The 15,322-nt window shown below is 33.2% G+C and overlaps 1 protein-coding gene across 30 annotated transcripts in view; it reads right to left on the bottom strand.

The window, feature by feature from the left end:
* Window positions 1-15,322, bottom strand: part of LOC146002413 (uncharacterized) — a 562,931-nt gene that overhangs the window by 523,669 nt on the left and 23,940 nt on the right. For 29 of the 30 annotated variants that reach the window (XM_083140199.1, XM_083140200.1, XM_083140202.1 and 26 more), the window contains exons 3-10: window positions 14,568-14,690; window positions 13,791-13,862; window positions 12,691-12,747; window positions 10,359-10,427; window positions 8,022-8,114; window positions 6,398-6,583; window positions 2,666-2,743; window positions 983-1,060 (exon numbers count right to left, since the gene is read on the bottom strand). In XM_083140199.1, coding sequence (XP_082996325.1) covers window positions 983-1,060; window positions 2,666-2,743; window positions 6,398-6,583; window positions 8,022-8,114; window positions 10,359-10,427; window positions 12,691-12,747; window positions 13,791-13,862; window positions 14,568-14,690 — 756 coding nt within the window. The remainder of the gene's footprint in view (window positions 1-982; window positions 1,061-2,665; window positions 2,744-6,397; window positions 6,584-8,021; window positions 8,115-10,358; window positions 10,428-12,690; window positions 12,748-13,790; window positions 13,863-14,567; window positions 14,691-15,322) is intronic. The other variant, XM_083140219.1, reaches the window with a different exon arrangement.

The raw sequence follows: 15,322 nt of genomic DNA, 5'->3' as shown, positions 1-15,322 counted from the left end.
TTTGGGATTTCTAATAGATGATCATTTGGAATGGGAGGATCATATGAGTAGAGTTGAATCCAGAGTTTATTTAATGCATAGGTTAAGATTGTGTGTAAGCTTGAAGGTTCTAAAAACTGTTTATTATGCACAAATACACAGTCACTTAAGCTATGGTACCTTACTTTGGGGTCATCAGCCTTCAATAAAAAGGTTATTAAAATTGGAAAAGATATGTGTAAGATTAATGTGTGGTCTTCCAAGCCGTGGGCACTGTAAGTTAAGTTTTGTTAGACTAGGTATTATGACAGCTCCTGCTATCTTTGTATTCCAATGCCTGCTTTATATAAAAGAAAACATTCACATTTATGAGGAGTTATTGTGTTCACATACCTATCAAACCAGACATAGGGATTGTTTAGGATTGTTTAGATGTAATTACAACAAGACACAAAAAACCTTTTACTACATGTTGGTTAAGTTTCTCTCTCCCTTTGTCTTTAAGGCAACTGCCCTTTTTTAAATTCAAAAGAAAACTGCAAAAAATATTGACTGATAATTGTATATATAAGGCAGAAGAATTCTTTGAAAATTTTGTTAGGTAAGATAGTTATGCTTGTAACATAATAATGTCAACTACTAAATTTATGTAAGTTGTGTTATGTTTCTAAGATGCTGTTGGAATGTTTGTTTGTAAGATTTATATACACTTTATTAGTATAAGGCTAGGTTATATTTCTGACAATTGTAATACATGTTTCTACAATAAAAATTATTATTATTATTATTATAATACAGAATATCTCTGATCAAGAAATTCATAACAAAAATTGCTGATTCCCCCCTTCCCCCCCTTTCCAGATCTTCCTGAATTTCCAGCATAGATGAAAGTACAGAATTAGCAGCCTAATGACTTGTGAACTAGTTGTTTTATACTTAATACTAAAAATAATGTAACCATGTTCAGGAAATATGTGTGTGTTCAAACACTTTCAACACTTACTTTTCCGACTTAAGTCTCCATATTTTCCTGAATTCATCAACTCTTTCAAGGCATTAGTAATCTTCGCTGTAGCCAAAGCTAGTAAATAAAAAAAGAATTATAATAATAAATAAATAAATAAAATGCTATAACAACACTTTAATAATGGAATAAAGGATTTAACTCTACAATATAATTTACTCACAAATCTTAGATGATGTAAGTGAATGTTTCTGAGAAATAATTTATATATATATCATAAGAAGGAAATAGGGAACACTCACTGGCGGCAATTAGGGAGGGGAGGGGGCAATTGCCCCACACTTTTTTGCCACTTTTGCCCCAGCACTATGCTAAACCTTATGTACCAAGGGAAAGTAAACTCTCCCCTCCCCCACTTTTTCCACCTTGCCCACCTTGCCGCCACTGCTCACCAGATGCGTACTGGAAATGATTACATTTTTGCAGCCTCCATCTTCAAATGTAGGTAAAAGATAGCAGCCCTACATACAACCTCAAAAACATCCTGGTCCACAATACCCCTTCACTCCACACTCACAGTTTTTGACAAGCTTGGCATCTGAAGATGCAGCCGGTGACCACCAAAATTTGATTTCAAGATTGTGGAAATAGAAATAAGTGTTGGGCCTGCAAATTTGCCAGGTTGTGAAGATAAAGTTGACACTAAAAACATGTGGTTGTCTTTGACAAGTTTGTCGATGTATGTGAGTGGCAGTGTTTTTCCTATTTCCTTCACACTGAATTTTAAATATTACTATAACTTACTAAAATTTAAGAGAAAATTTAGTTCAATTACTATGGTACAAATTCTTTTGTCCCTGCTGCCAGGTAAGCATGTCTACCAAAGATGTGGTGGTGGGAATTGACAAGGAAATTCAGAATGATCTGTATGCACCTACAGACTTTATTTGACCTCATGAACATATCCTATGGAACCGTTTGCGATACTGTCCGCAAGAAATTGCAGTATTGAAAGGTAATATACCCAATGGGTCAATAAACAATTAAATGAGGATCAGAAAGGCTCAAGAATGATGACTTCACTGAATATCCAGAGTGGTATGCTGCTGAAGGGAACTGGGGTCTCCAAACCACACTGACCAGAGATGAACTGTGGGTCAATATTTCACACCAGAAACAAAACAAATCAATATGGTACGGAAACATCTTTGATCCCCATCTCAGAAGTTCCAAGTTAGCCAGCCTGCCAAGAAGGTCTTGGTGACCGTGTTTTGGGACATGCAGGCTCCACTATTGGTGGACCTTATGCGTCAACTGTCACCACTGCAACTTGCTCTTTGCTTGTGATGTTCAAGTGAAAAGTGCAGACCTCTGTGGTGGAGTGGTTAGCACAGTACGCTAAGATGCCAGGGGTCCAAGTTCGAATCCTGGCCTGGGCATGGGTGATCTTTGTCTCTCTTCATCAATCTCATGATATCATCGCTCATCCTCATCTTCATGATTATCCAAAACTGGCAGAAAAGTGCAATGTGGCAATAGTTGTATAGCCAAAAGACTCTTAGTTCTATGCACAAGAACAGCTAATGATTGCCCATTGCTTCCTTACTTTTGTTCCTGGTTATAAACCTTGCTAAATTACAGATTCTCTCTCTTATATGGATTTACAGAAGACAAAACCAAATTATGACTTTCCATTTACAAATATATTGACTTTATACTTACTTGTATCCCATGTGTCGTCATTAGAACTATGCAATCTAATGATTTTAATAGCTTTAATGATTTCAATCTCTGCAGCACCTGTAAAGAACATATAATTGCAGTTAAATGACACAATTTGTGACAACAATTGAGAACTATCTTAAATCATGTCTATACATGGTATACATTTCTATATTCTATCAAGCAGCACATAATATTATGTAATTAAAACATTTTTCTATATTCAGGGTGGCTACTCTAAGACTATGATAAAATTCAAGAATAATTCCCGGTTTTAAAGGCGAATATTCCAAAAATAATTCAAGGCTACAAGCACATGTTTTCTCTATTTCAACTTTACATATTACCGCCTCTCACCAACCACAAATATATTAACAATATAAAGAGCATCTTTGATTCCCATGTATCCAAAAATTCTAATTAAATAAAATGTTTCATCATCATCCAGTTATCTTATCTTCAGTCTGCCAGATATTGTTCTGCAAAGGGCACTAACCAAGTATAGAGATAATTCTGTTTTATTTTCCACGGAGCTTTCTTTTCTTTCTTTCTTTCCTCAATAAAAATAAAAACTAAATTGTGAAGGTCGTACCTCAGAGCATTTATAAATTCAATGGGATTTGGATTAATAAATGTTGCAATTTTTCACTTCTACAGAGAAAAATTCAAGCAGAATTCACGCATAATTTCCGAAGCCAATAATTCATGCAAAATTCCAGGAATTCCCTGTGAGTAGCCACCCTGATATTCAATAGGTAGAGGCACGCATATTTCGTCTTTGACGAAAACACGAAATGTTAAATGACACATTGTAATGTTAATTTTTCATGTTTCTGAAAGGTGTGAGGTCCATTTTCCTACCCTGTTTTGTCACGAAATAATGCGAAATGAACTGCAAAATGTGAAATACACCTTTAAACATGACTTTCTGAAGTCAGAATTATCCTGTGAGTTATGCTATTCACGGAAAATTAATTAATTCTGCTGTAAATTTTTGAGAAGCAAAAATGGACCCCTTTATACAGGAAAAAACTTAATATTCTGGTAATGACATACATGTGTTATTAGAAGGGATTTGTTTATTTTGTGTAGTAAGAGCAGTTTTTAAATCAAATTTAGGTTTATATTCACAATTTTAAAACCAAAATGTCATTTTATATACCGCTATAACAGCAAAATTTTATTTTATTTACAGCTTTTGAACCCGAAATTGATTCTGTTTTTGTACAGAAATTTTGCTTTCCTATTTACCAAAAATATGTGCCTCTATCAATATGTGTGTTCATAATCTTCATGCATTCTCTCCTATTTAGGAAGCAGCTTGTTTAATGATTTTATATACGGCTGAGCCAATACCGATGACATAGTATCACTATCGGAAAGTATCAGTCGGATTTTGTTTACCGATCCCAGCTGATACTTTTCTGCCATTTTGGTATTTCACAGGGTCCACAAAAGTGCCATGCGACACTTTTGCGGAGACAAATTATTCTGGAAATTATGCAAAATTTGACATTTCCATTTATTTTGCACTAGAGTGCTTCATCGAGGAATTTTTGCTCAAGTGTTTAATAGTTCGCATGGATGACACTAAATAGTGTTCGGAATTGACACCTTCTTTGCTCAAGCGAATCAGTATATGCTCAAAGTTTAGTAGTTTACATATAACCGTAATTTGCCTGTCGTAGTGGGCCCTCAAATATTGATCGTGAAGAAAGATGCAGTGAAATTGAAACTTTAATGAACATAGTCATTATCTCCACGTTAAAATGTAGTTTAGTCTATCTTACCAATACATAGCAATACATAAAAAGGGATAGATGATTATGCGCTGAAACTACCAGAGTGGATTTTTACACATATATCTCAACGATTATTGACACATTGAAATGATATTTGATTCTATACACTCGAGCAAGGGAGATTCGAATGAGTATGATCAAGCAAAAGTAGTATTGTGCAGTACTCTACTTTGCAATTTTGTAATTCCATAACAGGTGTTTTAACATTCTGATGTAATTTGTATATATTTTGAACCAAAACTCTGGTATATTGATGCTTATAGCCTAACTGGAGTGAAATACTTACCCACTATTATTAAACATTATCTTTTTAAACAACTTTCAATTATTACAAATTTCAAGTATCGGTATCAGTGGGAATCAGTGAGAGTATCGGCATTGGTTTCGGATCGAAGTGGTATTACCTAAGCCATACTTTTACATAATAAAATTACATACAGATTGCCACATGGTTATTATTTGCTATGTTTTAACAAATATCTATGTAAGATGTGAGGCCACTTTTGTCTTTATGCAAATATAGTAATGTTCTTGCTACTTTAAACAATGAGACAAGCAGGAAAATACATACAGTGGAACATTGGTTTCATATTTTTCAGTGGACCAAGGTGAAAAATCTTTAAATGCAGTAAATACAAAATCCAGGAAAAATTTCAAATATTTTGCTATATAAAGACCATAAAGATTGAGGTTATAATGTAGTAAAATATAAAATCTGGGAATGCAAAATCGGGATTCTATTATCTTTTGTTTTTGACAGAAATGTAAAATGTGTGCTTGTTTTGCTATACTGTCTGCAAATTAAATGTGAAATTTAAATTGGATAAAATGTGAGATTACAAACTATAATGTGTTTTAGAGTTTGGAAAGGTGGGAGAAAATAATCTTAAAAATGTGAAATGTACACAAAATTCAAAGCTTATTTAATGACAAAACACTTTCCCAAGTTTAAATTATGCAAAACCCTGAAACATTGATTAAGTATATGGAAAAATATATGAAAAATGGACAAACAGCAATAAACTTAAATCTGCAATGAATAAATATATAAATCTATGCAACAATTTTATAACCAAACTTTTCTGCATTGGTGTAGAAGGTGGTATGTTCTCACATATAATAATTAAATTGTTGAGAAATGTTCCATGTTTTGTACTGAACTTTGATGATTCATTCACCAGAAATATGTCTCTCTGCAGAATAGCAAATTGTTAACATTCTATTTAATAACTCTCTCTGTGGTGCAACAGATCTTTGACAGTCAAGGGGCACAAGCAGTTTTTTCATAGGGTGATAGTCCACTACCATTGCTTCCAAATAGCTCACCACTTGTCCTTACTATGCTGAACCAACTAATTGGAAGTCCTATATTTAATTAACAACTTTCTTTAAAATTTAATTAACTCTGCGTTAAGTGCATCACTTTCTGTAACATACTTAGGCACATGGGGTCACCCAACAATTTAACTATCTTTAATGTATAAAATACATCATAATTTATTCTGCACATGTGCATCCTTTCTTTGTCTTTCTTCTACGATCAGCTGCAATTTTCTGCTGCACTAAGTGACCTATTATTATAAAGTTAAAGTCTGCCACATGCTTTGGGTACAGTTGTCCACCATGTGCCTAAATACGCAACTGGAGAAGTGCCATGTTTACTTTTGGTCATGCGGTCATTTCCATGATCAGTTTTGTCACTAACTCATACCTACACATCCTTCCTTTCCTCACTAACCTCCCACCGTATAGCATCTGAATCTGCTGTGTGCTCTGTCTTTTGATGCTTTGACACATTCCTTGACACAAAGACAAAGAAAGAATGTTCAGCTGCCCAAAAGCAGTGTCGTTCACAGTGTTGCAATCTCATGGTACCCCATACTCCTCACAAAGGATCTTGAATTTAAAATGGGAAAATTTATAAACATACCATATTTCCTGCTGTGAGGCAGTCGCTTCTGTTCTTCTGCTCCCGGGATGTCATAATCAGGGATCTCAAGCGATTGAAGTAAATTGAAGAACTCTTGCTCATGAGAATGAGTATCTGCAGGGTTCTTGCTGGGAAAACATTTGTTCAAGCAAACTGGTATTGCATCTATGTTATCTTCACTTTCATCTGAAAAATAAGCAAACATAATGAACAATACAATTCTTAAATATGAATTGTGTTAACACATTCCTGCCCAAAACGATCATGGTAGTTTTTAATTGTGTGCTTGTGTTTGCCCTTAAACGACTATGGTTGCTTAGCTGTGGTGTCCATTTTTTTCAGATTATTTTGGCATTTTCTCCCCACGTGTTGATTGGCGAAGGAAAAGAGGTGGACCACATGACTTTGGGGGGAGGTCTGATGCAGTACTCAAGAGCATGTTACCGAGGGCTCCAGGAGGCCCAACACGCTTGGGGCCATCGATAGGGGACACCAGCAGAAACCTTCGAACAGATCAAGTTACTATCCATTTGGCTGAAAAAGTCTAAGAAAAAGTGCCATTTGCAGCCTCCAGAGCACCATTTTGAAAAACTCGAAAATTCAACATGGTGGCCACAATTTTATTAGGTAAGTTTGGATTTAGAAAATGCCTGGGCTGCTCACATAAATGCCCCTCCCAGAGCTGAGCGTGAATGTGTTAATAACAAATCATTTAATACTTTTATGTGTCTAGTAGAGTAGTTAATTTCTATTGTAACAGGGTGTCTACCAAATAACATATTCAAAATTCTTGACCATTTTTCATTTTTCTTAACCTTTATTTATACGATCCCTACTTAGGTAAAGTTGGAAATTAGCAATTAAGAAAATAAATATTTATTTAATTAAAAACTCCTACCTAAAGTCCAAGTAAGATGAAAACCGAAGCTGTATTTAACAAGAAAATTACATTTGCTTTATCTATTAATGTATCTTGGACTGCATTTGGCAGACTAGCAATGCTCTGACGTCTGGATCCGCAGCCAGTGTAATCTTATGTCACCTCTATATATTTGCAATTGTCCCTTCATCAATCTTACCATCATTCATCCTCATCTTCGCGATTAGTAAAAGGGGCAGAAAAGTGAAGTAAAATAAACTAAATCAATGAGTCAGTCATTGTGATAGCATAAATTCTTGACCACAAGTATAATTTTTGACTTCTTGTCGACTCTATACTTTTTCTTAACTTTCTTGACTAGTAGACATTCTGTCTAGTTAATAAAATTAGATGAACACATTCAGTTGAAACAATATCGTCAATACACTAGTGTGAGAGAACAGATTGTGACGGTGATAGTACACATGGTAAAAGACCTACTAGGAAATTTTCCCTTGGAATGTACTTTGCTTTACATACTTGGGATGTATGGTAAAGAAACCACCCCTAAATCTCCCGTGACAACAAAGTCACAGAATGGATCATCCAACAAAAAAACATTCCGGAGTGCAACGAATAGAATAGAAGTAATCTCTGAATTGTGAGGACCTCCCCAAATATGGAACTGAACAATAACATTGATTCACCCTCTCCATAAGCATATTAACAATTATGAATAATAATTAGAAATAAAGAGAAACTTACCTCTCTCTAATGGAAAGGCAAAGACATGGCCACCTGGACTAGACAAATAAACAATCCAGTGTTGATGTGGAAGAGATTTTTTCAATTCCTGATCTGAAAAATAAATTTAGTATATTTTTAACTTTATAAAAAAAGTATGCATTTGTACAAGTAATTTGATAATGAAACAAATATTTAATCAAAATAAATTAAGAAAAATTTAGCTGAATATATATTAAATTAATTTTTTTAGGAACACTTTCCTGAGCACTGGTTACCCTGCAAGTTATGCCACATTCTAGAATATAGATTATATCTGCAGTAACATGTGGGATGAAATGTAAGCTTTCTTGAAAAGGAAAAAAAAAAACCTTTATGATATTCCATAGTCTTTCATGTAAGAGAAATAAGAGGAAGATTGCAGGATGTCTAGAATTTTGTAAAAACAATATTCCCTGGCTTTTCCAGACTGGTAGACAGCCTGGTTTAAGAATAACCATTAGGATGGAAAATTTGGTTTTGTGTAATAAATGTAAAGTTTCAAAATCAAATTTGAAAAGATATTCACCATAATAACAAAAAATGTATTTTATATACCGAATTTGAACAAGAAATTCAGACATTTCATATCAAAATGTTTTATTTTTTTAAAAAATAAAATTGAAATATGCCTCTCTATTAATGTTGTCTTATCTGGTTTGCCATAGGCACATCTGATATACAGGGTGGTACATATTGTATCAACCAATTTGAATCGATAACCTTGCCAGAATGCACGTGTGCATGTGTGGCATACCTACATCTGTGGATAGTTGGGAGTTGGGCAATTAGTATTCCATGGAGTGTTGGCTGGTGCTGACGTGAATTGCAGCGGTGCAAACCTTCATGCAAACAAGCACCATGCCACTGCAGCAGAACAATGAAGATTACCATGCATGTGTTCTATAGAGATACAGCATTCTGAGGTGTGTTAGACATTGGAGAGCCACGGATAATATTGTGAATCCGTCAGTCGCCTTGAAATATTTGCTATTCGATAGGACATGTTGATATGTGCATCATTAAACCCTTCCCGCTTCGCCTTGAACACTTCATCCAAGCAGAAGGACAACTTTTAGAGGACGTTATTTTCAAGCTGCACTGGTGTCTGTATTGTTCATGTTATACACTGTACTAAATGCCTATGTGTATACTTTTATTTCATGACCATTTAAAGTTACTACAAGCGCTCACAGTCTTTCCGTTGTCATTTGAAGTAGGTGGATACGATATGCGCCACCCTGTATTATTTATCTCTTTATACAACAGCAAAGTATGTGAGTGTTTGACTCATAATACGGACACAAAAATTATGGATTTAAGTCCTGTACAATTCAAGTTACAGATATCAATTTACAAAATTAGATTAGACATTCTAGGATGGTTTCCAAGAACTAATTTTTCAGAATTTAAAGTATTGAGTTCTTTGTAACTGATACACGCACACACACTTGGAAAATATAAGAAAAAGTGTCAGAATGATGGATAATAGCAAAAATGAAAGAAAACAGAATACACTTACCACATAAAATGGAATTTTCTATATTGTGCGCCCTGGCCACACATTTACAGTACAAACAAAGATGCTGTTGCACTGCAAAGTTGCCACAGTATGGAAGATGATAAAATCAATTAGTGGACAAAACTGCACTTTCACCAGTGTTTTACTATTGAAAGGTGGGTAGGTGGGATGAAAAATACCAGAAATATGTGGTTGGGATTGGAGGTGTGAGAATGGGTTGAAGGCTTTCTTCCAATTGTGTACGTGTCCTCCTTTCATTTTTATTTATCTGCTCTTCTGGCTTTTTCCTTTCTTTTTCCATGTCCACACATAAACAAAGAGATTCTATGTCCTCCTTCTGAGTATTAATCACAAGTGTAGTTTTCTCTCAGATGATATGAGGAGCAAGTTTGTTTGAGTTTGTTGTTTTAAGACCACTTTATGCACATATAGGATAATCGAGACTGGACCTACATGTTAAAAGTGTAATCCAAACCAATGTGGAATGTGCCTCCACTGAGATTATATAAGGAACCCTAAGGAAAACTTGAGAGTATATGCAATCATGATCTAATCCTTTTTGGCATGGCAAAAGATAATCACACACAGAAACTCCTGTGGATTTCTATTTCCTAAATTTACTTGGAAAAACAGAAATTGGGGAAAATCTGAAAATTGATATAAACAAACTTCTATCAATTAATAGTAAATATGGAACTACCAAACTGATAAAAATTCTTTATACATTCCTGTACAATATGAAAAACCATAGTAGATGTTTCTTAACACTAGTGTACATGCATAATATTAAAAATTACCAAGTTTCGGGATATTGTACAAAGCTTTCATTCCACTTCCTATGTATTCTACATGGCGAGTGTGATTTCCTGTAAATGAATGAAAATGCAATTGTAATACGAAAAATCATGCCAAATGTTCAGAGTTCATTTGAAAACTGATTCAAGGAAATTTAAACAAACAAAAATAGGAAAATTTACATACAGAAAGATGTGAAACTATCAAGAGTTCATTTTAGATTCTGTATAATAATTGTAACTAAATAGTACATACAAGAAGGCTTCTTGAAATCTAAACTGATTTCTGGAAGACAGTTATCATATATTTAATGAAGATTATGAAAAAATATATTTGGAAAATAATATACATTATTTTTCTTCTTTCTTACAACAGAATACTTTTATAAATATCAAACCAACACCTATCTTTGCATAAGAAAATATTTCTAATATGTAGTAGTATGTTCAGACTCTGTAGAAACTCATATGAAACACTAATGTAAAAATGTACTTTTTATGATTGTACTTTCTCTCCTTACTTTCTTAAGCTTTGACATCAATATGTGTTATGTTTTTGTCAAGAGAAAAATATATTTTTTTAAAAATATAACAATTAGAAACAAAGAAAAGTTCAATCACAGAAAAGTTAACTTTTACATTAGTATTAAGTATCTCCAAAGATATGAATAATCACCTGTTCTACACTGAAAAGTGTCTTCTTCTGCATTCAAAGACAATTCTTTATATGAGAGAGAATTTCCAGCTCTCTCCACACATTTTTCACAAACATTTACAATTTTTTGCTTATATATAAGATTACAAAATGCAGTGGAGAGGAATAATTGAAACATTTGTTTGATAGAACAGCTTAAATGTGAAATTTATAACTGCTTAAACTTATTACTTACAAATTAATGTTGATAATTCATTTCATCCAATTATTATTAGACTCTTTAGATTTGTGTAACAGAGATATAATGCACACACTGGTACTAAATTCAAGTAATAAATATTTTATTCATTTGTTCAGAATAAAGAATCTAGTCAGATACTTATCATGGTTTAAATGTTCCATCTTAGCATGCTGCTGAACTTCAGAGTTATGCAGATATGATTTAGCTTAAGGCCATGAGGAACAGTTTCAGGCACAAGGTTCTGGAATGACCCTAAACTGCCCCTCTCCCACTGACTTTTCCCCGTGGTAAGAGAGGTCTGTGTGCTGGAAGGTTGTAGAAGGGGAGAAAACTTAGCATTGCACTGATTGGAGTATTATTTGATTTGTTCTCTTGGGAATATCAAACTTCCGACGGTGTAGAAAAACACAAGAATGGAAAGAGGGCAGATTGAAGATTTTCTTGTCCATTGGAAAAGTCAAAACTTCCATTTCATTAGCCATAACTTAAAGTTGATTCTCCATGATGAATGCATGGGATTTTGTAAATAGTGATTCATAATATTTTTACAAATCATGTCTAATAATCAACTTTAAAAACCGCTTCCACTTACAACATGGGGAGAAATTCATACTCTTTTGAACATATTGAATTCAATGCACACCTGGTGCGAAACTGTCACTCTTCACTTTGAGGAAAGATGAGTTGACTCACAGTACAAAAACATACAAATAATGCAGTTAAATGTTAAAATGTTCACTACAATACATGCATTTCAAATTTGATTTCTTTGTAGGTTTTAGACTGCAATAATTGCATAAGCTCATGAGAAACTGAAAAGTGAGGAAAAACAATACATATTCAAACTGTGCATTTAATTCTGTAACAAAGAATCAAATATAATGTAATTAATAAGAAATATAATGTCAAGCTTCAAATGCAAAAGCATGCTGCTCATCCTTACTTTCAAATTCAGTATCAATTTCATCTTCAAAAATTAGATCATCTGCTTAAAATAAAAACAAAAGCTAAGTGTAAGTATTATCAAGTATTATTATATCAACTGTAACATTTTAAATAAGTAAAATATAGCTGTGCTTCAGATGATTAACAAGATATTATATCGATGGTTTCAGCAAAATACTTAAACAGTGTCATGGAAATATTATAGTTCAGTTTTTGAAATAAATACCTAAAAAAATACAATGTGAAAATTTAGAAATTCAAATGACAATTAGAAAAATTATAATTGTGTGAAGCAACAAAGGAAAATTAGAGAGCTAATTTTTATTGTACTCTATTGACTAAATAAATTAGTCTGGCAGAACCCATTCACTGTCTTACACTACTATTGCTATAGTGCTACTGTTCAACTGTATTGAAGAAGCCATGTACACTGACTGAATTTCTATACAGCTGTATGATTTTTAACAATCAGTAGTCTCATATGCTAACTATACCTGATTGAGTATTCCTATAGGGTGCAGGGTTGTTTTGTTTCTCTGGTGCACTATTTCCTGCAATTAAACATTTCAAGTTAATACAGATGTCAAAGTTCAGGAAATTAATTATTATTTATAATTATTTGTTAGATAGTGGAAGCAAGAGTTTCACACATAGACTAAATTGTTTCCAATGACACCTTTCGAGAGGTTAAAAAATTATCAAATTTGACAGCAAAAATTCCAAAATTTAAAGCAAGGCTGTATCTCAGCAGAAATATTGTCTAAATGTCACTTGTTTCGAATAATGGTCATGATGTTCTGTGTGTGTGAGAGATGAAATAATGAAATAAAAGTGTTGAAATTTATTGTACGATAATTTTCAAATCTTTCATTTCATCTGGGTATTGATTGAAAAACATAGGTAGATGTAGGGCACACCTGGCACTGCCTTCTGTCATGACCAATGTTGCCAGTACACCCTGTACTTTCGAAAAAATATACTTTCTTTATGAATGTGCCATAATTGACCCCATAAAATCGTCTGTAATGCATAAAATGTGTAACACTTCATCGTTATTTTATCAGTTAGATAAATAAACACACAGACCATCAATACACATCAAAAATTTTGCAAGCACCTCCATTTCAGTCTTTCATCCATGTTTTTCCTTACTTTGTTATTAACTTGTGTATACTGAACGTTCATATAGAGCACCATTTTATTGTTTAATGTTTAAAAAACATCCACATAGACAAAGTTAATACCCCATCAAAGTTTCATATATTGCTTTTTGTACAAAAGTTATGTACTCAAAGTCTTCCTTAAATGACTTTTCGCACACCCTGTACTATTTTCTCTCTTTAGAATTACTCCTAGAGTATTCGTAAGAAATGCGTGGTTTGCTTTTGATAATCAAGAAAAGTTTAAAACACTACAAGTCTATTAAATATTTCAAATATCTATGTAGCGGTGAATGCCATATGCCTTAACATTTCCATAAATCCTGTACAAGGAATTCTAAACATTATTTAGAATTAATGAGATTGTCAAATGAATTTAGAAAAGTTAAAAACTACCAGTTGACTATTATTTGCAAACAATGTATATTACTTACCATTATTCCCTGTAACAATTTGTACATCTCTTCGTTTTCTTGTATGTCCATATTCTCTAAATGTTGGTGCATCTGGAAAGAAAGGGTTTTAGAAGTTATGTAAAAGGAACAAATGTGCTTACAATATTATAATATATGTAAAGTAAGAAAAACGCTAGGTTATTTTTTTTAAAAAGAAAATGGCAATGCTTGATCATGCAATGACAAAAATATACATGCAATCCAGAGTTGAATGTAAATACTCAAGTCTATAATTAGTGTGTGGCAAATGTGTTATTTATTTATTTTTAGATAGATGTAAGGAAGATAGAGCAAGCGACTTGATAGTTGAGTCTTCTTGGATTAAATTGGGTTCACTTAGTATTTATTTGCAGCATTGTGAATGACTAATGATTAGATTCAATTAATGAAGGTAGAAATAGCTTCTATACAGTGTCAAGAAAAAGTGTGTTGCAACTTGTCAAAGTGGATTTCCCTTTCTTCCATATTTTCAGCTTAGAGCTACTTAATAATCAGCATGTCCATGCTCATATCAGCACACATTATGTCCATTAATTGTATTTCCAAAACTTGATAATTGCTTTCATTTTCTATGTACAACACACTTTTGCTCCTCACTGTACCACAGTTGCAATGAAATTTCATTCTTTTTTGTTCAGAAATATATAAATATATTCAAAAACATGCATCATACGCATGCTGATCATGCATATTACATATTTGCACTCATGCAATGTGTTAGTTTCTTATAATCAACAATGAAATGTCTGTTCTTACTAGGTGGTTCATGATCGATTAAGGTATCTGGAGGTAATTGCCCAGGATAGACAATTCTTGTTCGATGCCTAGAGTTTCTACTCGGAACATCTAAAATATGTCGACGATCCTCTACTCTGTCAACTGAGGAAATAAATTTATTATTTATTGAATTTTTACAAGTAATTCTTAACATTTCATACTTTCACATGCAAATCAGTTACAGTCAAAACTTTACACAAACCACAATATTAATGAAACATGATTCGATCAAGGAGTTGGAATGGAATCAAGGAGTTGCATATTCTCCATTTTATCGTATATACTGTAGGTAAACCAACTTTTTTCACATATTCTTATAGATTCAGCTTAAATACATGGGTTATTGCTCATTATATATTATGCAAACTATTAAAATAAGCTTCAAAATCAGAACTTAAGTAAATTATTTAAAGAACTTAAAAGACAGACTGTTTTATGTAAGCCACTGATCGATGTCCATTATTCCTTTCTACTGACCAGATTTTCTCACCGACTGGATGCAGAGATTGCGAGGGAGTGACTATTTAGAAACACGAGGCCTGCAGGGTGTCAGTTCAACCACTGGGTTATTCCACGTGAAATCACCCAATTGAAAGTCAAAAAGTTGCTTCATAGTCATGGATTTGCTTCATATTTTTTTTACCGATAGATACTTGGTCCAATATTACAAATATGTAATATTAGACTTGCCCAACAAATATTTTAAAGTTACAAATTTTTGAAAATTTGAAGAT

Source organism: Lepisma saccharinum, chromosome 18, assembly GCF_977018435.1.
Source record: "Lepisma saccharinum chromosome 18, izLepSacc3.1, whole genome shotgun sequence".
Classification (NCBI taxonomy): Eukaryota; Metazoa; Arthropoda; class Insecta; order Zygentoma; family Lepismatidae; genus Lepisma; species Lepisma saccharinum.
The sequence above is the reverse complement of the archived record's forward strand: the minus strand, read 5'-3'. Positions and strand labels throughout refer to the sequence as shown.